General features: G+C 37.1%; 3 protein-coding genes across 17 annotated transcripts in view; 2 read left to right on the top strand and 1 right to left on the bottom strand.

The window, feature by feature from the left end:
- Liprin-alpha (PTPRF interacting protein alpha) overlaps positions 1-19,322 on the top strand; it is a 45,853-nt gene extending 26,531 nt beyond the window's left edge. The window contains exons 4-24 of one of the 14 annotated variants that reach the window (XM_076373697.1): positions 4,771-4,872; positions 4,969-5,133; positions 5,476-5,550; positions 5,671-5,766; positions 6,856-7,071; positions 8,088-8,375; positions 8,446-8,589; positions 9,225-9,384; positions 9,460-9,821; positions 9,893-10,135; positions 10,219-10,401; positions 10,495-10,587; positions 10,667-10,827; positions 11,124-11,171; positions 12,473-12,725; positions 12,800-12,945; positions 13,021-13,251; positions 13,323-13,586; positions 13,671-13,827; positions 13,906-14,022; positions 14,093-19,322. In XM_076373697.1, coding sequence (XP_076229812.1) covers positions 4,771-4,872; positions 4,969-5,133; positions 5,476-5,550; positions 5,671-5,766; positions 6,856-7,071; positions 8,088-8,375; positions 8,446-8,589; positions 9,225-9,384; positions 9,460-9,821; positions 9,893-10,135; positions 10,219-10,401; positions 10,495-10,587; positions 10,667-10,827; positions 11,124-11,171; positions 12,473-12,725; positions 12,800-12,945; positions 13,021-13,251; positions 13,323-13,586; positions 13,671-13,827; positions 13,906-14,022; positions 14,093-14,182 — 3,594 coding nt within the window. In that variant the 3' untranslated portion in view covers positions 14,183-19,322. Of the gene's footprint in view, positions 1-4,770; positions 4,873-4,968; positions 5,134-5,475; positions 5,551-5,670; positions 5,767-6,839; positions 7,072-8,087; positions 8,376-8,445; positions 8,590-9,224; positions 9,385-9,459; positions 9,822-9,892; positions 10,136-10,218; positions 10,402-10,494; positions 10,588-10,666; positions 10,828-11,123; positions 11,172-12,469; positions 12,726-12,799; positions 12,946-13,020; positions 13,252-13,322; positions 13,587-13,670; positions 13,828-13,905; positions 14,023-14,092 lie in introns of those variants that run through there. The other 13 variants (XM_076373700.1, XM_076373698.1, XM_076373699.1 and 10 more) reach the window with 13 other exon arrangements.
- A 63-nt stretch (positions 19,323-19,385) lies between these two features.
- Positions 19,386-21,649, top strand: O-fut2 (O-fucosyltransferase 2). Its single transcript, XM_031973691.1, has 8 exons — positions 19,386-19,844; positions 19,919-20,055; positions 20,133-20,258; positions 20,317-20,584; positions 20,675-20,867; positions 20,932-21,109; positions 21,181-21,310; positions 21,385-21,649. The coding sequence occupies exons 1-8, from the start codon at positions 19,525-19,527 to the stop codon at positions 21,533-21,535; spliced, it is 1,503 nt and encodes a 500-aa protein (XP_031829551.1). The 5' UTR covers positions 19,386-19,524; the 3' UTR covers positions 21,536-21,649.
- Positions 21,183-22,926, bottom strand: Pldn (biogenesis of lysosomal organelles complex 1 subunit pallidin). Of its 2 annotated transcripts, XM_031973693.2 has the most exons (5): positions 22,345-22,924; positions 22,174-22,284; positions 22,020-22,107; positions 21,819-21,905; positions 21,183-21,758 (listed from the first exon to the last, which is right to left on the bottom strand). In XM_031973693.2, exons 1-5 carry the CDS (start codon positions 22,407-22,409, stop codon positions 21,642-21,644), a joined length of 468 nt encoding a protein of 155 aa, XP_031829553.1. In that variant the 5' UTR covers positions 22,410-22,924; the 3' UTR covers positions 21,183-21,641. The 2 variants fall into 2 exon arrangements, with proteins under 2 accessions (XP_031829553.1, XP_031829554.1); XM_031973694.2 differs by lacking the exon at positions 21,819-21,905 and having other exon boundaries at positions 22,345-22,926.
- Positions 22,927-24,458: the final 1,532 nt, after the last annotated feature.

The following is a 24,458-nucleotide window of genomic DNA, read 5'->3' on the forward strand; positions in this document are numbered from 1 at the left end:
GAAGAAACGCTGAAAGAAATCTGTCGGAGATTAAATCTCCACAAATTTTCCGGACTGTAAGGGCAATTTGTTTTCAGGAAACGGTGGCTCGCTCGTCCGTTTCCCCTGGCGAGAACGCGAATTTCAATATCTCAATCCACGCCGGCCAGGGGTCGTGCACTTCTAACGAACTGCAGCTGCATAACTCTCACAGTCCGTTGCACCGTAGGCGCAAACTGCATGTCCGCACGCGAGTTTAAATCCCATCTTACGTACGCATCGCGCGCCGATCGATATCGCGTGGAAATTATCGCTTGTCCCGATGCTGTTTCGATGACATCGTGACTCCGCCGCGAAATCGATACGCACTTCCCGACGAAAGAAATTGTACTCGGTTTCCTTGATTCCTATACGAAACGCCGATCTGCAGATTCTCGAATGAAACTGCTTTTTTCTTCGTTTCCATTGAAATCCAAAAAAACCGCGCGGCGACCGAGCTTAAATGATCCGGTTCGAAGGAACGAGCAATAATTTCCGCTTGTCACACTGCAACCGAGCATTAATAATGTTCGTTTGCGAAAGTTTAATTAAACGTATTCGCATCGATTGATATTTCCCACGCGACGACTGTAATATCGTTACAGCGGAATAAATATTTAGCGCCCCCGTTAATCGGTGCCGATCGATTAATATGTATCAGCGCGACGCTCCTCCCGAATCAATTTGTTTTATCATGCGCGCGGTGAATATAGCTTTCTTTATCCGTGAAATCGTTCGCGCGTCGAACACCTGTCCTCTTCGGCACAATCGATTGACGCTCGTTTATTGGCAAGGCCGATCGTTTCGAATCAAGTCATTAACCAGTTAACAGTTGAGACTTCGTTGAAAAATAATTTACTATCTACAAATAATTTATACAAAACTCTTCATTTGAGCAATATATATCGAATTGTTCCAAAAGTGAATATTCCCTTAAACAGTTACCTGTTTTCGGACGAGTATACTCGTCATAAACGAAACTTTGCCATCTGTTCATGGCGAGTGTACTCGTAGAAAACAGGTAACTGGTTAAACAGAGACTGTCCCGGATCATCGCGAAAGACACCTGTCCGCCGTTATTTATTCGGCGATTTCCTTGGGCGCGCAACAAGTAGCCGAAAGAAGCCGCGCCGGCAATTAAAAGGAATTTTTTCCGCGTGCCCGCGGTGGGAAACATCGTTTCCACGGCCGGACACGTATTCCGCGCGGGACAGCAATTAACGACGCGACATCGTTATCTGGAATCCTTCCGATCTCACGCTGCAAACGCTCGCATCGTGTCCATTTAACGGACACAGAATGAACGTTTCACGCCTGCGCTGTTTCCGTCTTATTCGATACTGAATCGTGAATGTTTATACAAATTTCTTACCTTGTGTGTCATAAAATCTTACAAGGGAACCTTTTCAACCGGCACACGCCGATTTTAATGAAACTTCTGTGAGACGTGGTTACGAAGAAAATATTTAACACGTAGTTTCCACACGAGTGAGAACACCCCTTAAAGTTCAGAGTTGAAAATATATTTTTGATATCTGTGAAACTAGGGTGTGTAGAAAAGAAATCTAAATCGTTCATTTCGAGGCGGACAATTTAAAGAAATAATTTCTTTTCTCTATCCCGTAGTTTCAGAGATATTGTAAAATATATATTTTCAACCGTCAACTTTAAGGGGTGTTTTCATTCGTTCAAAGTAGATGTTGGCCGATAAGGACAAATACGTGTCAAATATTTTCTTCACAACTATCTCACATAAGTTTCATTAAAATCGGCGCGTGTTGGTTGAAAAGGTTCTTTTGTTAGATCAAAGAGAAATCTTTCGATTCGAAAGTACGATGAACGTATAACAATGGTTTGTTCTTAATTGCATCTATCAATGTATCGTTATTGTTACTGGGATGATCAATTTCTATGCAATAGTTGTAGAATATTCAGATGATCAGGCGTTTTGTTGCAGAAATTTCGTCATGTTACACAATATTAGAAACTATACTCAAATCAGTAACCCGCTGTAAGAAAACTTACGAGGAACTTATCGATTCGGGAGCGGTTTTCCTATTGGGCGCAGTTGACGAGCTTCAACTTTCTCGCGGAAAGCTACGAACGAATCGGTCGCCCGCGATCAGACGAAGCGAAGACGGTAGACGTCGTTAATTTCCTCGGAATCGAACAATGCCGTGCTCGCGACGCGGCTTTTGTTGCTCCTCTTTATTCGTGGAAACGCACCCGTAACTAGATTATGTTCCCGCTCGAGGGGGATTAGTTTCTTGTTACTAATCGCGGCGATGAACGAGCTGAATAGCCGCGGTTAAACGTTCGCCCGGTGTACAATAACAAATCATTAATTCGTTCGCCGGCGGATCAAATGTTAACCATCACGCCGGCTCGTCGAAGGTTCCCACGGCAGTGTTCGCCGGGAAATTGTTACGATCGTGTTCGTTTCGTGAAAAGGCCAGGTACTTAAACACAGCAATCTTCACTTAAATTTCACTAGAATCCGTATGTTTAAATTTCCAAGACTCATCACCACTCTGACCAATCAGTCCCTCGAGTTCGACGAAGTCATCTCAGCAGACAGGAATAAAGAATCAACACAAGGAAAAGAAAGGAAACAATCTCAAAATAGAATGCTGCGACTATAGAAGTAAACATCTAACGGAAAATTTCATTTTCTATAACTGTAGCCCTATTTTTACCATTTTACCACCAACGGATAGTTGAGATCGATTAAAACGAGCCCAAACAAGACGCAAATCGGACTAATTTTAATACAAGTAATAAAATTAAATATGTAAATATTTCAAGTCGATGAAACTAGACCAATTTGTGTCGTGTTTGGACTCATTTTAATCAGGAGAATCTTAGCAATCCATTGGTGTCACTCGTATGAAAATAACTGAAAATGATATTTCCGCTCTCGTATGTTTATTTTCTTCTCTCTTTCTATTCTTTCATTTCGTCAAACCGTGCACGAATCAAACTCCACTCTACACGCGAGAATCTCACTACCGGGTCCTGAATTTTGTGAAATTTAAGCGGGCATCGTTGCAAGTCACACACGGATTAATCTCCGTTGCGGGATTGATCGCGCGTTCGGTATCGAGCGAGATTATTAGCTCGAAGATTATTATATTCGTGCCACGAACGATGAACCGTTCATTAGCTCTTGCAATACGCAATCTCCGATCGCGAACAACGTTCGGAAGGTGGTCCCGAGGAGTCGGCTGAAATCATTCAGATTCTGAAACTTGTTATTTAAATCAGGATCCTCCTTCTTCGTGTAGCCAAACTCCGCGCCCTATTTCCCGACAATTTCGCTCGCAGCGACTGTCGATGGGCTAATAGGATTCCCCTGCCGTCTGTAATTAATCAGCCTCTTCCGGGATAATGAGTTCTTTGCGAGAAGCATCGATATTCCTCTCCGTTCGAGGACGATATCCGCCGGCTTAAAGGCCTCCACCCCAGCCGTTTCGATGTAAACGGAAACGTTTCCCCTGTAATGGACGTTAATCGGTCAATTTTTAACCCGTTCAAGGTGTTTCCAGCTTTCCGTTCCGAGTCCCGCGGAAATTGGAGCTTCCCAAGTGCTCGGGATAAAGGGGAAAACAGGATAGAATTCTCTTTCTCGCTCTCCCTCCGTCACTCTCTTCCTACCCAGCTCTCTCCGGCGGACTAGTCGAGATTACCGAAGTTTGTATTACGGAATAAAGTCGCTCGGTTCCTTAATTGGGAGGGCTGCTGTCCTTTAAACTCGACGCCCGTTCTTCGAGGACCGAACTTACGAGGTTTGGAACCCTTAAAATTGAAAATTGGAATTTCGAATGAACTCGAATGGGACTCTTCGGGTCTGAACGTTCTCGAGTTTTTCAACTAACGTCGCGGATTCTTGTTTGGATTAGAATTATGACTTTTGGGATTCGACGGTTTGCTTCGATTTTATATTGAAGTTTAACACGTTCGTTAGGGATGTTGCATATTTCAACAATGTTTCATATTTTCTCCCAGGAGTAAATTACACTTACGTGTTTTCATGTAATATTGTAACGCGTGGTATAATGCGGAGGAAGTCGCGGAGATTTTGTTTCTTGATTATTATTTGCATTTTGCGAAGACGATATGTCTTATTTAATCAAATATTGCAACCGCGGAGAGTGTTATTGAAAGAAATGCCGGTGGCGAACGTGTTGGTCGGCGTAGTTTCTGTCCGAGTTCGGAAGGGATTGTTTTCTTTTTCAGCGGAAAAGTGGGTGGTGGGTGGCATTGTTTTCCAACAGCGAAACTCGGTATCGATCAGCGGTATTTATAAATAAATGTGCAACATTCAGCTAGAACGCCGAGCGAAAGTGACGCGCGCGAAGATGAAAGTGCAGCTTCCCGTCGGTGATTTCCGCGAACTTTGTGGCGGAACTCTCTGACGATTGACTCTATGAAAGAGCGCGTCTTATATGAGCTATTTCTGTGCAATGATTTCAAACCGTCCTTAATGCGTTCCTTTTTAATTCTTTGCGTTTCTCTACAACGTCGAATGAATTACATCTTTTGAAAGAATGGTCCCGATGCCTCGAGCTGTCCGGTTAAGATCGTGAACGACGCTGATGACTCGGCACTCGTTGAATGTTAGAGAATTCTGTAACGTTTGCGAAGAGAGCTTGTTATCTGTAAATGTGAAGAAAATTGATGAAAGTTTTAATGCGATTCTGCAACGTATTCCCGTGAGACGCGTAGTAAACGATTCCCCGTTTCTGATTTTAGGAGTTCTCCCAGTTAACAAAGGAACTCGCAGCAGCCCGCGAGGGCATCCTGGCAAGAGACGAGGAGATATCGGAGCTGAAAGCGGAGCGGAATAATACTCGCGTACGTAGAACGTGGTCTAATACTTTTTAGTGTTTGAATACGGTACTTGTTCCCACGATATTGCTCATTGTCACGATTGTCTGTTGCTTTCTGTAGCTCCTACTGGAACATTTGGAATGTCTGGTCTCGCGACACGAACGATCTCTCAGGATGACTGTGGTGAAGAGGCAGGCGGTCGCTCAATCTGGAGTATCGTCCGAAGCCGAAGTGCTTAAAGCTCTGAAAAGTCTGTTCGAGCACCACAAGGCTTTGGATGAGAAAGTAAGAACTTCTGATCTATTGTTTGGCGACATTGACTCTGCAGCAACCTTCGGGGAGGATGGAAAACTATTCCGATTCAATCCTGAACCGATCGATTCAAGTAGATTACCACTAATGTTTGCAGGGGTAGACAGATGAAGCTCAGATGAGAACGAACTATAGAAACTTTGAATTTCGAACAGCGAATTTTGTTCCTACGCGAAAAGAAGTATCACTCTTTATAGAAGTGTATAGCAGATCCTCAGGTGTATGGAGGATTCTAATCGTATCTTGAAATTCTCGTAATTAAGTCTTCGAGATTTATAGTCAAATATGAATTAGTAACTGTCAACCGATTTTCAGGTACGAGATCGTCTGCGCGTGGCACAAGAGAGGAACAAGAGTCTAGAGGAAGAACTAGCCATTACCAAAGATGAGGTACCGCTTTCCCTAAGTATTATTACCGTTGTTGATCAAGTAGTCCAAAGAAGTTTCAACTATGTCACAGCGATTGAATAATACCAGTGATATTGATCGTTTAAATGAATTCAACCGCAGCTCCAGCAATACAAATTGAGCGGGCACGCGCCTAAGGCTATCGAGGACAGGCCGAAGGAAAATGGACAAACGGAAGACGGCCAGCAACAGAACAAGGTAGCCAAGAAACGTGGATACGATATACCGCACACCAACCATGCATAATATGCACTCACAAATATTTCACACACACTGCCCCCTCATACTTCACAATCATCATGGATACATGAAAGGTGTTTCACGTATTTGAGCGTCGTGAAAGCTGCATCCATGCGACCTCTTCTTTTCTTTTCTTTTTTTTTTCGTTCATTATGCATGCTCATGGTTTTGATATAATTCAGCATATCTCGCCAGCGATGATAAAACTCCGTTCAATGCGTCATCGAACCCTATCGTTCTCTCTGCGATACACGCTTCTAATCTCGCCGTTGGTTATTGATCGATTCCGAAGTCATTGGTCACAGATTTCAGCTCTCTCGAGATCCTGAAAGCCATTCGATCATTCGAAACTCGCGTATCATGGTTGAGACGCTCTGCAACGACGCAGAATTCATTCCATAATTCATAAAAAGAAAAATCTCTTCTGATCCTTTCTCATACTATACAACAAGATGTCCGGTATCACGTAACGTCGACTCGTCAATGGAAGAGTCGTTTTCTAAAGCTAATTATGTAATTGATACAAACGTGAAGTTAATGCATACCGAATTTCTTCGCAGAAAGGATCAAACTTTTATTAGGACTATAATCATGATGCATTCAGAATCATATAGAATGAGAGACTGATGTATTCCTACAGCGATTATGTGGAGACAAAAAGAACTGTTCTTTATATTTTTATATCTCATATATGAAGCCTTTTTATATCTCGAATGTAAAGGCTATTTGGTCGTTACTATTAACACGATATTATAAATAACTTGTAAAGAAACTAGTCTGTCGAGTTCTCGTTTTGGCTGTACGAATATTTTTCGCCCACTGTAATATCATCGCAGGGTGCGAATCTGTACTAATGAACAGACGTTCGGCTGCCACGTGTATTCGTCATTCACCTCGATCGTTGCATCCATAAGAGTGCGTCTGCATTAGTGCACGGTAGTGGCTTAGTCGCGTAGCTGTCTAGCTGTAGTAGTTGGGAAATCGCGCGGCGATGCAGGACAGGCAATGCGAGCGAGGCATTCTGAATGTAGTGTTGTGATCGGGCAGAATGAGACTGAGCAGGCAGCAGGCCAGCAAGAGCAGCCGCAACAACAACAGCCGGCGCAACAGCAACAACAGCAACCTCAGCCGCAGTCGATACAAAAATTAGGTACCGAGAGGTCGACAGAGACCGGCAGTAGACTGAGCAATGGCAGTCTGGACCCAGCGGACCAGGATTCAACTGCGCGTGTAATAGATTTGCAGGCCACCCTTGACAAACAGGTATGAAACCGCGTCACTCCGAGCAAAATCGTTCACCGTACGTATGGTTACTTGTTTCTTAAGAAGATTCAGGTAGATATTTGATGAAAATTCTTTTACACAATCTTCTAATCAAAGCGTAGTCCGTCCTACACCTGATATCCGGCAGTATTCTCTTGCTACATTTTACTTATCCGAGTCTGCTGAGAAACATGGAACGAGGGCGTGCTCCATTTCCGTGTTTCGAAATTGCGGATTGTAGAATTTTTTTTATAAAGGTACCATAGCAAATACTGTATTCGAGTTACGAGATAAATTTTCCACCCCTTCCTTTTGCATGCGTTTTTAAGCGACACCGGTTTGGCGAACCGTTTATACATTAAACAGATAGAAACTTTTCTATGCGTTTTTCTATTATGGTGCATGATCGACCGACGACAAGATTGTGCCGTATTTTAAGAGTAATCGAATCTCTGACTCCGATAGAACTCTTTTAATGCACCTTTGAAGCAACTTTTCAAGTTATTTCCCGAGAATCAGTCGACAAGAAATCATGTGAAATTTTGTAATTTCGTTGCACAACTTCTGAATTACTTCTATCCTCGTTGATATGCCATTCTTAATGGCGCAACCCAAGGCATGTGTGGAATGACTATAACGACTATGTTCGACGTTTCGTATACGCATGGTTTAGTGGATTAAGAATGAACTTCCCCCGTGCAAATATTTTTGTATGAACAGCTTGACTTTTTACTATAACAATTATAGACCGACACGATACATTCTTCTGTACCATGTTGACACATATACAATTTACGGTTGAATACAGTGCGTCTACAGTAGACAGTTTGTCGCATATTACCCCACACGACTCGAGGACAAATGACAAAAGTTTCTGTCTGGTTACAGACTGCATAGTAGCTGTACTATCCTTGATATGAATAACACTATTCTCGATACTCTTGTTACAAGCATACAACTATAGTCAGAAACATGCAGTAACATTGAATAATAACGAAATGAAATGTTTATTTTAGAGCTCAGAGTTGAGCACATGGCAACGGCGGGTGGCAGAATTAATTGGACGTGTGGCAGAGTTAGAAGAAACCCTATCGAAGGCGCAGAAAGACCTGCTGAAGACCCAAGAGAACAATGTGAAATTGCAAAGAGATTTGCGTGAAAATGCCGCCCAAAAAGTAGACCAAGAAGAAAGGATAGCGACACTCGAGAAACGGTACCTTAATGCTCAACGAGAGTCCACTAGTTTGCATGATTTCAACGAGAAACTGGAACAGGAGCTGCAGCACAAGAAGGCTCAGTTAAAGGTATTTTACGGTTAAAATAAATCTGTGGAATTTATTACGAGTTCTTCGACTGATTCGATCGCATATTTAGCTCCAAGAAGAAAAGATAGCAGCTATACAGGAGAAACTGGAACTGGCAGAACAGAAATTGGCACAGTATTCCAAGTTGCCAGAAATGGAAGAGCAATTAAAGCAGAGGATGGAGGCTCTGACGCAGGTGAGGAGGCCCAACCAGGTACGCAGGGGAATTAAGACGTTGCATCATTAGTTTGTCCTTTTTTTATTCCTCTGCACTTCTATCGACTCTCCCCAAAAATATATCTTTGTCTAAACTGCTTGCCACTCAAATACTTCTTCTTGGATACAATTTTCTCTCTCCTTCAGTTCACAATACTAAACTCTCAGCGGTGTCTTCTTGTTGCATATATTATATCACTGTTCACGCAGTACCTAATTATGTGCTATGCAAACAACAAACACTACTCAGTCTTTTCTTACAGTTTTAATATCCGTATAAAGATCCGTGGGTACATTCAGAAGGTAATATTGGAAATTGTACGATTCTCGTGTCAAAAATAATCCATCCAATTTCAGTATAACACTAAATATACTAAGCAACACAATCGATGTGATTATTTTCAGAGCTTGTTAGTACTTTATAGTTTCATTTCTCCGATCACGTTTTCTTATAACAATATGTACAAGGCACGTGTTCATTCTACACTAACTAGATTCGTCTCGTCTTCGTTCTGAATCTAAAATAGTTGTTAAGCTCATATATTTGCATTTTAAGGGAAGGATAATTTAGATAAGCCACACGTTTCATTTCATCCAGACAAATGATATTAATTATATGAATTATTTAATAAGCAGGCTCAAGAAAGGCACGGCAGTGCGGAAGACAGGATACAAAGATTAGAAACGCAATTAGAAGAAAAGAATGCAGAAGTGATGCGTGTCAACCAGCGACTTAAAATGAACGAAGAACATAACACGCGGCTTAGTACAACAGTTGATAAACTCTTATCTGGTAATTTATGTTTGTTTCTCTTTACACCTATTAAAATATTCTCGTATTCATACTTTTGTTTTTCCATTCATTCAGAATCGAACGAAAGACTACAAGTGCATCTGAAGGAAAGGATGCACGCGTTGGAAGAGAAGAATGCTCTGACGCAGGAACTTGAAAAGACAAGAAAAATTGCGGAAGATCTCCAGAATGAAAAGACAGAAATAGTGAAGGAGTTAGGAAAAGCCCGGCTTGAAATTGATAACGTGAAGAAGCAGATGCTTCAACAGGAAATCGCATTTAATATTCAACAGACGGATGCTTTGACTAGAAGTTTATCTCCCAATGCAGTTGATCCTGGATCTTTCTGCAGAAGTGCGAGTCATAGTAGCTTTGATACGCATTCTTTACCAAGAAGAACAGCCAAACGACCTGCACTTGACGACGACACGTCAAAAGTATATCTTTTAAATATAAAGGTTTATGATAAAGTTATACGGATAAAATATAATCATGTGTTTTTTTGTAGAATTATGTTGCCCGTACTCTAGCAGAACAAGAATGGGAGAAATTACAACAAGCACATGTGCTTGCTAACGTACAGCAAGCGTTTGATGTCTCCAGCGATGCGGAAGGTGACGGAGACAATGAAAGTCTCTTCAGCTGTGCAGCTGATGTAATTAGTCCGACAGGACACACGGATGCCCAAACATTAGCGCTAATGTTACAAGAACAATTAGATGCAATTAATAATGAGATTAGGTTGATTCAGGTAATAGAACATTTATACTTTTGTGTATGATATTTTTTTCTTTTTTGCGAGTACGTATTATAACCTTAAGTTTAATATTATAGGAGGAGAAACAAAGCACCGAAGCACGCGCAGAAGAATTAGAATCTCGTGTTGGTAGTCTTGAACATATGAATTTATTAGCGAGGGGACGAAGTCTTGAACGAGCGTCGCCACCACTAAGCGGACGATCCACACCAAAATCACATCATAGTCCTAATAGGGATTACTTGCATAAGTATCACACTGTAAGTACACAATAAGTATATTATGTACTTAATTAGAATAATAATTTTATTTTTACTTGATCTATTATTCTAACGTTTGTTATTTAATCAAAGGCACCAGCGTCAATGTCTCCAGCACATCTCCACCAGTACGCTGCCTCTTTAACTAGTCCAGGCCAACTTTCAGAATCTCTTCCTGCAAGCCAGGTCAGTCACTGTTGGATTTTGAGGTATCCAGCATTAATTACTTAAGAAGTCAGAAGGTGATGTATACGTAATTTCGCAGTTACAGTTATCAGGCGAAGAATTGCATTCAGTGAGTGAAAGAGACAGCACTGGTGGTGCAGGAAGTGGTGGCAGCGATGCGGCATCACCATTAACCGCTCGATCACTCAGGTTGGAACGCGTAGTACAGGCACTTGCTCATAGTCAAGAGGAGCTCAAAAGGTACGTTTTCAATTTTTTTAAAAATTAATATCAACAGACCCGGACATTATCTGTAAAGTAAAATATATTATTATAAGGGGTACTTTAGCAACCACATCTCTGACAATGAGGACGTTCTAAAAAGTTTATTCGCCCATTTGTCTACTTTGCTGTGAAATAAGAGTTATATTTCTTGTATATAGAATCTTTTCAATGTGCTATTAAATTTATCGAAGTCCTTACATATGTAGAGGTGAGATTGCCAAAAATAAAGTAATGATGTTGTAAGTGGTATTATGCGTTGTTTATGCTGCCAGGCGCACTGGACAGACTGGATTTCCCAGCAGTGGTTTTCCTGCTCACAGGTTAATTAAAGATTGTAGTACTGCATGTAATCCGCAACGTATGCCGCTGTGCACGACATATTTGAGTGGTCCATGTGGGCATGAAATGAACAACCTTGAGGTCGACATAAGTGATATCGATGGTAACAGGAACCTTTTTGTACCTTTTGCTTGGTGAAAGGGACTTATTGAGACGATCTTCTGTAGACGTTCCTTCTGTTATTCTTTTTGATCTTGTTATTTCGAAAGAAACCGATGAATAGTATGCACGGTATTACATACATGCCTACAGCCCCAATTTTCGAGCACAGTGGTACGGACGAATCATCTGATAGATCTGATAGAAATGAGTCCCCGGGAGAAACTGATAGTAGCTTCTTCCACCCATCGTACATTCAAGCCTGCCCAGTTCACGACAAACATCGCTGTCTCAAACAAACGAGGGAATTTAGGCAGCCAAGAGAATTGCATCGAATAAACACTGCGTCTCGATCTCCTGCCCGAATAAGGTTGTTTTTTACAAAATAGAACGCAAAGATATAGATCGACATAATCGTTTGATACAATGTGCGAGACTAAAACAATTTATAGTTTTAATCAAACGAAAATATTTGTTTGTAGAACATATTAACAGACAGTCCTTCTGTATCTTTGCACCAACGAGTATCTAATACGGCAATACCATCTCATAAGCAGTGTTCAGCTATATTTCCAGGTTTTTATGCCTTGCCTGTAATACTGAGTAGGTATTACAAAATTCTTCTTCTCACTATTTGGGGATAGATCACAATTTTAGATGAAGTCATTGATATTGCTTTCTGTTTAGACTCATAGTAACATGAGCTTGTAGCGATATTCATAAAATCACAACATATATTTATATACGTTATTCGATTAGACGTAGATGCAATTAAAAACTTCTGCATGCAAAGAAGTTTATAATCATTGTTATATGTCATCTGGAGCTATATAGCGTTCACGCTTACACGCTATAAACTTACACAAGTGCGTAAAACGATCATACCCATTGCTAATATTTTTAAAGTAATGCAATTCACTTGGCTCAGTAAGTTCCTTAATTATGTGTCACCTCATGTGATCTAAGGTGCACAAAGAAGATCAGCAATGTACCTAGTAAAGAAGTAAAAAAGTAAAGATGTTTCCTTCACATAATACAAAGTATTTTTGAGACACATCTGAAAACAACCTTCATAAAGTACATAGAACATAGCAGAAGAGTAAAGGCGAATAGTGTCCTTGTGTGGGCCAGAATGCATTATTTAGAGTAGAAATAGAAACTAGATTAGCGCTCCATGCAGCAGGCATGGGCAACATAACAACGGCGCACTCAATTCTGGGACTCCCCCTTCCCCATTGTCCTCACGCCACAGTAGCCAGGACAGTTTGCACAAGAACAACTTGTCTGGTGTCGGATTGCCAATTGGACAGCTGTCTAGTTCCCACTTGCACATGCAAGCCACCATGAGTCCAGCTACGGCAGCAGCAGTGGCTGCAGCTCAAAAGAAGAAAAGTATTAAGAGCAGCCTTGGCAGGTTCTTCAGTAAGAAAGAGAAGGTTAGTGAAGAAGTTACTACTTGAATACCTTAAGAGAGAATGCAAGTACCTATAAAAGAGAATTTTTATAAAAGATAAAAGGAAAAGACACGCCAATGCCCGGAGATATGACAGGAATGGGAGGAGCAAGTACACCTGCTGATCCTGATTACGGTGATAGCGTAGCTGTAGCTGGAACTATGGGCAGCAAGAGTGACTTTGATCGTAGGAAAAAGAAAAGGTAATGATGTAAAGCATTACGTAAGTACTCTACGCGTATATATGTAATAAACACAGTTAATATAATTTATTTCAGTCCTAGTATGTTTGGTAGTATGTTAGATTCCTCGCGCCATGAACTTCTGGCAGAAGCAATGAAAGCTGGAACACCCTTCGCTTTATGGAACGGACCAACTGTGGTGGCTTGGCTTGAACTCTGGGTTGGTATGCCTACTTGGTACGTCGCAGCTTGTCGTGCCAACGTCAAAAGCGGTGCAATAATGAGTGCCCTTAGTGATACCGAAATACAACGTGAAATCGGTATAAGGTATGAGTTTGATTAACTTCTATATAACAGGATGCAGGATCATATACTTAATCGACTAATCCTTGTTCCAGTTGTCATCTCCACCGATTAAAACTCAGATTAGCTATCCAAGAAATGGTATCACTCACAAGCCCATCAGCGCCAAAAACTTCTCGCACAACCTTAGCATTCGGTGATATGAACCACGAATGGATTGGTAATGTTTGGTTGCCAAGCCTTGGATTGCCTCAGTATCGATCCACTTTCATGGAGTGCCTTGTTGATGCTAGAATGTTGGATCACCTTACTAAAAAAGAGCTCCGTAGTCAACTTAAAATGGTTGATAGTTTTCACAGGTAATAAGACCTTTAAAAAAAAAAAAAAAACTCAGAACCTTAAGTAATAAATTTTCTTTAATTAAACGAAACCAACTTTTGTAGAACAAGTTTGCAGTATGGCATTTCCTGTTTGAAGCGACTGAATTATGATAGGCAACAATTAGAAGAAAGAAGACAAATGGCAGAAGATGCCAACGTGGATGTTCTTGTGTGGAGCAACGATCGCGTTATAAGATGGGTTCAATCTATCGGCCTGAAAGTAATGGCGAGAACATAGTTCTCATTTTCTTTTAGAGTTTATTAAGTACTTGAAATAAAATACATTTTGTATCTTCAGGAATATGGGAACAACCTTTTGGAATCGGGAGTACATGGAGCGCTTATAGCCCTTGATGACAGTTTCGATGCGAATAGTTTGGCCCTAGCGTTGCAAATCCCAACACAAAATACACAAGTAAGTTTTACATTTAGAAGTCAGTGCTTATACATAGCTTCTACTAACTTATGATCTTTTATTCGAATAGGCTCGACAATTATTAGAAATGGAATTTGCAAATTTATTAAGGGTAGGAACAGAAAGGCGACTCGATGAAGCGAATAGTATGAAATCCTGATCCAACTTATCCAGCAGGCTGCCTCATCTTCAACCGCATCACGTCTAGTCCAAACCCCAGCTATTACTACTCTCTGTGCGCAAGTGTGTTGTAAAAGTTGTAAGAGCTTTAAGTATCATTCTAAGGGTATCTTCATACTGTTAAGAATGTAACATGCGGTCATATGGAGTATTTATTTCGAGCATAAATTGTTAAAAAAAATGAGGGGCCGATTATATATCGTATGTTCGAGACGAAACTTTGAAGGCGTTTTATCGATTTTTATGTCGCGCGCATAGGCCGCATGTTACGCGTTTCTATAAAGAATAATTCTGAATCAATTGCTCTCGTATAGATACCGAAATGCAGTGAGCGGTCAGAATATTGTGCGATCTATATAATTTTCCTCGAAAGCCATAAGATCAGTTAATAGGTAATTACGACAATAATTCTAATTTATTCTGATTTTTTAAGGACGGTGATTTTGTAGATTGAAAATGTGACGATAGTTTGTAAAACATTTCCTCGACGCAATTACATATTTCTTATACTATATTTGTCTACTTGTACTGTATAACAAATAGTCGAAACAATATCTATTTTGATACCATTTACCGCACAAAGTAAGAAATCCTGAAATTACATATATTAGTGCCATTGCTCTCGAGGAAACTATTTATGTACAAGGGAAAGACTGCGTTCTATATTTCTGCATCTATAAGACAGTGACCTAATACGCCATATGTATATGTATATGTACATATATATACATACGAGGAAAACGTATATATGTATATATATATGTATTTATATATGTATTACTTTGCACAGAAGGAGCGTGAGAATACTTGTTCTCCTCTGTTATTTCGATGAATTTTAAATGTTTGTAGATCACATATAAACACGTAATATATTTAAAACAAATACACCGACGCAACTATTATAATTAGATTATCAAAAGGGAAACCAGTTGCATGGACGTGTTTGAAAGGCTCGCTTTTTATTTACCGTGGACTAAGGACAGACATTTTATACCAAAATATTCGCGCAATATATAAGTACGTGTATGAAGCGTTAGTAGATGTTATACGGTTAAGGAACTTTGTAATTTTAATTGGTAACGGAACTATCGATCGATCAAGCGTGTAAGGTATCATTTATCATCGTTTCTCATGTTTCGTACGCAATTGTAAAGGAAGTAATCATTTCTTCATTCCGCTCTCTAGCATTTCTAGCTCTGTTCGTTGACTCGTCATCGATAGGTCATCCGTGTGTATTTATAATTCTGTTCAAAAGTTCCAGAGTGATTGATTATTACTAGATTTGATCGGTAGTGAGTGAGAATTCGCGTGAACGTTTATTGTAAATGCGAAGAGAAGCTAATGAAGCTAGTGAAATAGAGTGAAAGATGGCCATAGGAAGAAGCGAGAAAGGATACGCTGACAATGGCCATAAATAATTAACTGTAACAGTAGTGACGATGTTGCTGAAGACAATGATTGCTATGATAATTAGAATTACCCATTACAAATGTTATCGAGCTGAAGGTGTGGCGAAAGACTGAGACTTAACGACAGCGACTGTAACGACATTTAAGAAAAAAAAAACTGATCACGATAGAGACGATCACAATAATGATGATAAGTTATAATGGGATGTTGTTAATGTTGTTGATACTTGAGGAATCATTGTTGTTGATGTTTGTTTCCCTGTGAACTACCTTATCCCCTGCAAGCTGTTCATTCGTTGTAACTTCATGGCTCTGCACCGACCTTCCGAATGGGCGCAAACGTACCAAATAGTTTCTACCAAAGACATCGCAATACCGTACGATGATTGTACAATCATACATATGATATGTGTATGAGAATTCGAACGTCGGCACTCAAAATATTCGCGCAATAGAGAGAGAGTGAGAGAGTGAAAGAGAGAGAGTGAGAGAGAGAGAGAGAGAGAGAGAGAGAGAGAAAGAGAGAGAGAGAGAGAGAGAGAGAGAGAGAGAGAGAGAGAAAGAGAGAGAGAGAGAGAGAGAAAGAGAGAGAGAAAGAAAGAGAAAGAGAGAAATCAGAATATCTATGTGTAAAGATCATACTGTACAGTTTCATTCTTCGGCGTGTAATACTTTTCTCTCGAGTACCACCAAATCAGTGGAAATATTTCTAGATAATCAGAAAGACTCGCTAAGCCAAAGCAACGTTACGCTACCTCAATACTGAAACACGGTGGTACCCTTTTTTTTTCTCTGTATAAATCTTTTGACGACTTGTTTTCCTCGTGTACGCGTAATTTTGAAACGCGATTCATTCTTGAGCACCGATACTTCTGTTGATCGTTGTAAAGAAATTGTTTCCGCGATTCACAAATTTCGACTTTACTAGAAACATGGTATGAAACGATATGATAGAAAGAAAAAAATGAAAAATTTGAAAAAGTGCAGAAACCTTTTAGTTATTTAGCAAGTACCAAACAGTTTTCTATACGCATATATTGTAGAGAACTACATTCAATGTAGAGCATTTCTACAATAGTACTACATGCTCTTTTCAACTAATATAATGCTAGACAATTGTACAGAACTAATTTGTACAAATGAATAGATTATACAATGCTGAGGCACTTTGTGAAACAGAATGGCCGTCTCTCCCTTTCGGAAGTGTCTGCAGTGTGTGTAAATGACTGAACTTATTTTTAATGTACGCTAGTTAATAGTGTCTATGGACATTCCAAGGAAAGCAAACGAAAGGAAACCTTCCAAAAAAGCAGCCACATTTATAATCACGTATATGTAAATCATGACTCAGTATGTAGCAGCTTTGCCGCTTTATATGTATTTAAGTATAAATATATACATAGATACAAAGAATTTCGCTTGAGTCCAACCTCCGACTGCTCGGTATCGAATAGAGCTTGAGTAAACAGAACTAATAATATTTACTGGCGATTTACTATTCTATGCGTAATGTTTTTACCAAGAACATGAATAATTATTGTACAAACTTAGTCTTGCCTTCAATTCGCATGAGTGTTCTTTTCAGTAGTTTTACATCTATGTCAAACAAAACGTATTACAATTTTTGTTCAAATTAATGGTGAAACATTAACTATTGTCTTCAGCAATGCTGGAAAGATTTGTCTGAGTTGAACGCTACATTTCTATGGGTTCTAAGAATGTAACAGTGCTTAGAAATTAACATATAATATCTGAGTTCGCCTATCATTAGTTGACACATATCATAAGATTGTAAAAACTATTTCTAGGGAGAGAAATTATATTAAAGGCAAGCTTCTTTTCATTATTCTATTTTGTTATATTCGGAAAGACTACCTGCTTGAATATGGTAAAAACATACACATAATAATGTATAGTATTGTGATGTAACAATCTGTAGCATGCGTTTATTTGAAAATGTTTCTTTTCTTTGGATATTCCTTCTTACGCTCAATTCGACCGAAATGACGGAAGATCAATTTTTACATTATCTTGAATTTTTGGTACGGCATATGTTTGTGAGTGTTACTGCTAGTTATTGTAAATAAGTACGCGCGTGCTTACGCGCGCGCATGTGTGAGTGTGTATGTGTATATATCTTTCTCTGTGTATATATGAATTATTTATTAACAATCTTGTAATTTTTAAAAGTTTAACTACAAGCCCAATGCAGTTAAATGTACTTCGAACTTCGTATAATTTGAAGAAGTATTACATGGCTGTCGAATGTCTAATTAATTCAAACAATAAAATCATGAAACAAGAACGGACACTTCGCCAACGAAAAACAGAACAACTTAAATTGAAGTGGGCTTATACATAAAGATTAAAAATAACGTTATTGGATCTGTCTAAATAGATACGAACGAACAACGTTTATTTCAAGTGGGTTTTTTGTCAAGTTTATTAGCTGCAGAATAAAGCATAATATCTAATTTATTGTACGCAATGATTCCATGTAACAAAGTTTTAAATTAGCAATGCATAATTTTATTAGTAACCAACTACCTTACCTGGAGTGCCAGGTAATTGTGCCAGCATATAAAACTGCGATTGTGCTAGTAAGCGGGTAATTGTCAAATGTACTTCTCTAAATGTGAAGTAGTATCAACTATATTTGTAATATATACTGCAATACACAGTGCACTAAAAACTTTTAAAAGTCTTAGCTAATAGTTTCATCGATTATTTTATTATGAATAATTGAAAAGGTCTTAAAGAGATATTCGATTAAATTTACATTACATAAATTAATTTTTCATATTTATCTATTATTATGCAACCAGAATAGTTTTGCAATGTAAAATTTTATTATGTACAACACTAGCGGTATAAATGAGTGCACTGTGCAGATTGTGCAGAACATATTTTGTTTGAAACTTATTAATTTCTACTGTACTACTTCACGTTTTTGTAATGAATGTAAGATAGTATGTTTCATGTCGAAATAAGGCACCTTTTTAGCTGTGATGTTAACAATAGAGAATTCATATAAAATGCAAAACAAGAAAGAGAATTTAGTCTAATAGGAATGAATTTCATGTTATATTTATTATAACAACAATTCAGTATTACAGTATATACCAATGTTTGCTGACTACGAATTCTACTACCAGTTAACGTCATTGCTAACAAAATGTGAAAAAGAAATATAAAACAGCACACATTTGAAAATCACAATGAGGCACAAATTTTAAAGGGACGGCATTAAATTTTGCTCCCAAAACACACTGGAATCTTAAGCAACCAAGAATTGGACCTGAGATTTCATGCAAGTATACGTATAGACAAAGTAAAACCATGAAAGACAAGATCATAACAGGACATAGTTATTGGATAAATAATTATAACGATAATATTATTATCGCTATCACTATTGCTGCTAATACTACTACTATGACTATTACTATAACTACAAATACCATTAGTGCTACCACTATCATTACTATAACTACAACTACCGCTACTACCATTACCATTATAAATTGTCCTTGTAATTTTTATATGCCAAGTGTATACTTTAATAGGATAAATGGAAAAATATGGGGAGTGAGTCGCAGTAAATGTAACATAATAGCCCTGCTTAATATAAGCAGGACACAAACTATGTTAACTGAACTATGAATTATAAATATTGTATAAGACGATAAATAATAATTATTATTACCATTATTATAACTATTATCAATTGGATTAGCAAATTGTAATCTACCCATCAACCATTTTTAAGTAAGGGAGATATGAGTCTGTAATTCGTGTGTAACAAAGATCAACCTGTACAATGTTGTTGCTATTGCTGTTGTTTTTTTATTGTCCTTTATCTTATTATTTAAGAAAAAATTATATTTAAAAACTATTTTAATTGTTTAATCCCATGCAAAATAACTCTAAATACGATCAAAAAGAAGGATTCTTTCCTTCAAGAAAGTATATTGTTTATATAAACCAATCATACATTAATGTCAGAGAATTAAATCATTTTACATTGTTTATTTTAAATTCTTGTGTCTATTGTACTCATAACCACTATAACCTCAAAATGTTAAACTTGTTATGCTTCAGAACACTATGTCTTATATTATTTTATATTAATTTTATACACAGTACTACTGAAAATGCATTTTGTAATCAAATAGATGAATACGGAGAGACTGATAATAATTGCAACATTCAAACACATTACTCAAAGAATCGGTATGAAAAATTAATATTTAATTTATTATTCATCTATTAAAATAAACATTTTTTTGACATAAACTCTTTTTCAGTTACATTCTTTACGATATTAATCCACCGGAGGGATTTAATCTCAGAAGAGATGTTTACATTCGCGTAGCAGTTTTTATAAAAAATTTAGTTAAACATGAGAAAGAATTTAGGTGGAAATTAGTTTTACCACCATGGGGTAGTTCTATAATTTTCTTTATTGTTATCAAATATTTATCATTACACTTTTATTAAATATTTTTAATTTTTTCTTAGGTAATTTATATCATTGGCGAACTAAGAACATAGGATCTCAAACACAGTTGCCTTGGGGCTTATTTTTTGATATTACAAGCTTACAAAAATATATTCCTGTGATTGAAATGTATCAGTTTTTACAAGGTATAGTAATTACTATTTTATAATAATTTATAAGGTCAATAAATGTGATTCTTTCCAGAGTATCCTTCGAAAGAGAAGCATACACAACTTGATGTTATGCATATACTAGAAAATGACGAAGAAATGTTTAAAACAGGTAAATTTGAAGACAAAAATGAAATAGTAGAATGTACTGCTGAATCTTTACAATACAATAAAGTGGAATCTGTAAGACATGGCAGATCCTTTTGGGGATATCATAATATTAGTTTTGAAACTGTTAAATGTATTAAATTTCATGGAATGATATCAGATTTAAAAAAGAATCTTAAGCCTAATATTTACAGGTAAAAAAATACTGCATTTGTTAATCATTATTTACACTTTACATGAACATATTCTATATTCTTATTCTATTTATAATCTATATCCTATAGGTCTGTAATGTTTGATCATATGGAAATTGCATTACATGATTTCTATGGCTCGCAAGAATATTGGACAGCACGGCGCAGCATGAGATACAATTCTGAATTATACAAAATTGCTAATGTATTCCGAGAAGGTTTTCTCAATTCAACAGATAAGACTGATAACACAGAAAGGCCAAATGATTGGACTCAAGAAAAGGTACTTAATTATAATTGTAGTAAAATAAAGATATATATCATTTAATATAATTTTTTAACTATAGAGTAGAAGAAACGCGCTTGGTGGACCATACATAGCTACTCATTTAAGACGACGTGATTTCGTTTTTGGCCGTTCTTCAACAGTACCAACAATAAAATCTGCTGCTTTTCAGTTGAAGGAAAAATTGGATAAACTTGGATTGAAACTTTTGTTCGTTGCTACAGATGCTACAGAAGAAGGTAAATCATCCTTAAGGTTTTACATAGGATTAAAATTTGAATAATCTACCAATTAAATAAATTTTTTGCAGAATTCAATGAACTTAAAGAATATTTATTTGAATATACAGTACTAAGGTTCATTCCATCGGATTATGTATTGAACAAATTTAAAGATGGTGGTATAGCCATTATTGACCAAATCATTTGTTCCTATGCTAGGTAAGCATTAATAACAACAGTATTTAACTTTTTTATTACAAGTAAAAGCAGTGTATAAATATATCCTTCTCTAGGTACTTCATGGGAACATATGAATCAACATTCACCTTTAGGATACAAGAAGATAGAGAGATTATTGGTTTTCTGACTGAAACAACATTTAATGTTTTATGTAAAGATAATAGAAAATGTAGCTCAACTGGACAATGGGAAATTGTCTGGTAATATATAAAAATATGAATTAAATATAACTTCTAATGTAAACAATAACTGTATAAATATATTGCTCTTGTATATACCTAAACTATTTTTTTGGCATAAACTATTTTTCTTAACTTACTACAGGTTTACCAATTAAATCTTGTTCACGTTGACTTTCCTGCTCTCTCTGTTGTTCCCTATTCAAGGCCTCTTTTTGTTTCACTTGTTGTAATCTTAATGCTCGTTTCTATATAAACAAGGCAATATCTCAAACATACACGTGTATAAGTAAATTGCAATCACTTACTTTTAACTTAAATGTACGCTCATGAATGGAAGCCATCTCTTTTTTTATAAAAGTCAGTTTTCCCTGATAAACTTTTATCGTTTGAAACTGAAATACATATTTCCTCATGCATTTTACATTCAGTATTTTATAAAATCATGTATAAGATTCATAAGAAATATTTTTATTAAACAATAAATATATATTTGAATAATAGCTTACCATTTCATTTAAATCAACATCATCAAAAATTTCTTGAAGTTTTTCATTCTCAGCTTGCATCTGATTGAATAGAGTTTCTTGTTTGCTCCTAAAAGAAAAACGCAATGACGAATAGAAATATAATTTAAATAATTTGTTTATTGTTATACCCTACGTTATTTCATTTAGTTCTCTATGAACTTGCTCCAGTGGTGACTGATAAATACTTAAAAGTCCTTCAGCTAATTTCTTCGCAGCTTCAGAAAAATCCTGCTGGTCTTCCTCACTATGAAACAATAAATAAACCAATATGAACCATGTCACGGCATATAAAATACATACTTACATATCATGTTTTTCAATCTGAGATTGAACCTTCTTTGCTTCTGTTTCTTCTATATCAGTCATCATTTTAAATATTTTACTCTTTCCTTATTACTACAGCAAATATGAAAGAAACAGATGAGATTTTTTAAATAAATTGTAACCTGTATTACAAGTTTGACAGTTGTTGATCACATTGATAACATTTCCAGATAAATTTATAATCACATAAAAGGTCAATGCGATGTAAAACAAATTACTCAAGAATAAAAAAATTAAAATTTATATAGAAACCACCGATCGCTGACTTAAAATATATACAGTAATTAGTATAAGTCAGCTGACTTTAACCACGTGTACGATAGGCATACATGTATTTACTCATGTATATATCCACCCGCGTATACGTAACACATGGAAGATGAAAATATGGAAAAATCTCTTTAATCATAAAGAAAATGATTTCGGGAATAAAATAAAATTAACTTTACACACAAAGCCACTAACAACTTATTTGTAAAGTCATGTGACAATGGCAGTAAATGAGATAGTGATTTAAAAAGAATAGAATCTAATGTTTTCCCTATCCCTGTAATGAGTAAGACAAGGACAGAACCATTGTGCGATAAGAACGGAAAATTTTTGGAGAACGCGACAGAATCGCCATCTAGCTAGTGTTACTCATTGCAAAGGTAGGGAAAAGTAGTTCACACTATTCACCGCTAGATGACGAGCTGATCGCTTACCGCCGAGATTCTCTATCCTTGTCGCACAGTAGTTCTATCCTTGTCTAACTCATTACTGGGATAGGGAAAACAATAATTCATGGTGTTCGCCGCTAGATGGCGATACTGTTCCTAGGTTATGGCCCGTTTCTTTATATGCATTATTTATTTACAATTTTTACTAAATTATAATGTTGCAATATTTTATCGACCAACTTCTATGACAGCTTGTTTCTAACTAAATATTTATAAGAAGAATATCTCGGATATTAATAAAAGAAATTAAAATGCATAAACGATTTCTAATAACAAACAGTAATTGACTTTATCTACATGTAAAAACCGACATTACCGATACATTGGCTACAAGGTTGTGGCACGTTTCTTTATTCAATATACTATTTATTTGCAATATTCACTAAGTTATAATGTTGAAATATTTTATCGACCAACTTCTATGACGGCTTGTTTCTAACTGAATATTTATAAGACGAATGTCACGAATATTAACAAAAGAGTTTAACCCCCTGTGGGCTGAATTTTTGTTCATGATTATAACAGAATCTACGCAGTAAAAAATTAGTACATATCCACATATGAATACGAATTAACAATGTATTCAATACTTTCAATAATTTCATCAAACGAATATATTTTGTCATTTTCAAGTTACAACGACGTTAAACTTTCACGGCAGAGTGTATGAAAGTTTAAGTTAACCGATTACTTAATTTTATTCACCACTTTGAGTGCAGAATGAAATACATCAACAAGATGCCAATATACTGATATGTGACTTCGAAGTTACATGGGCCTACAGAGGGTTAAAATGTATAAACGATTTCCAATAACAAACAGAAATTTAGTTCATCTACAAGCAGAACGTACCACCAAAATTCTGTATCCTTGTCGCACAGTAGTTCCGTCCTTGTCTTACTCATTGCGGGAAAAAGGGAGAACGTTCGATTTTGCTCTCTTGAATTCTCTTCGGCGTTGACGGCCGGTGTCACGCCTGCGTGATTACTCCAGACCACCTGCCACCGGTTCCACATGAACGTATCTTTGCTCCACAAAGTTCGTTGTAAAAGTTACAAGCGGAAGTTCGGAAGGGCCAGGATGATCTTTCTCGAACAGAAATACACTGTGTGATGATTACTTAGTTTATTAACCCTTAGCACTCCAGGTTGTTTTGTAATCTATCAGCAACTGCTACTAATTTTTATAGTATTCCTAGCGAAAATGAGAAATGCTATAATATTTCTTCGATCTTTTATTTTCCTTCTCAGTACAAAATTTGGATGTGTGGTAAATCTTATAAATTTAGGGCAGTTTCTTTAAGATTCATTAAAATATTTAATATTATAACTGGTGCAATGTTGGAGCCTACAGAGTTCAAAGAGTTAACACGTCG

Source organism: Nomia melanderi, chromosome 14, assembly GCF_051020985.1.
Source record: "Nomia melanderi isolate GNS246 chromosome 14, iyNomMela1, whole genome shotgun sequence".
Lineage (NCBI taxonomy): Eukaryota > Metazoa > Arthropoda > Insecta > Hymenoptera > Halictidae > Nomia > Nomia melanderi.

Coding starts and splice junctions, on each gene's coding strand:
- O-fut2 (XM_031973691.1), top strand. CDS start 19,525: ATGCAAAATAACTCTAAATACGATCAAAAAGAAGGATTCTTTCCTTCA. Junction 20,056..20,132: donor ATTAGTTTTACCACCATGGG/GTAGTTCTATAA, acceptor ATTTTTTCTTAG/GTAATTTATATCATTGGCGA. Junction 21,311..21,384: donor ATCATTTGTTCCTATGCTAG/GTAAGCATTAAT, acceptor ATCCTTCTCTAG/GTACTTCATGGGAACATATG.
- Pldn (XM_031973693.2), bottom strand. CDS start 22,409: ATGATGACTGATATAGAAGAAACAGAAGCAAAGAAGGTTCAATCTCAG. Junction 22,108..22,173: donor AGAGAACTAAATGAAATAAC/GTAGGGTATAAC, acceptor TTTTTCTTTTAG/GAGCAAACAAGAAACTCTAT. Junction 21,906..22,019: donor ATGTTGATTTAAATGAAATG/GTAAGCTATTAT, acceptor TATGTATTTCAG/TTTCAAACGATAAAAGTTTA.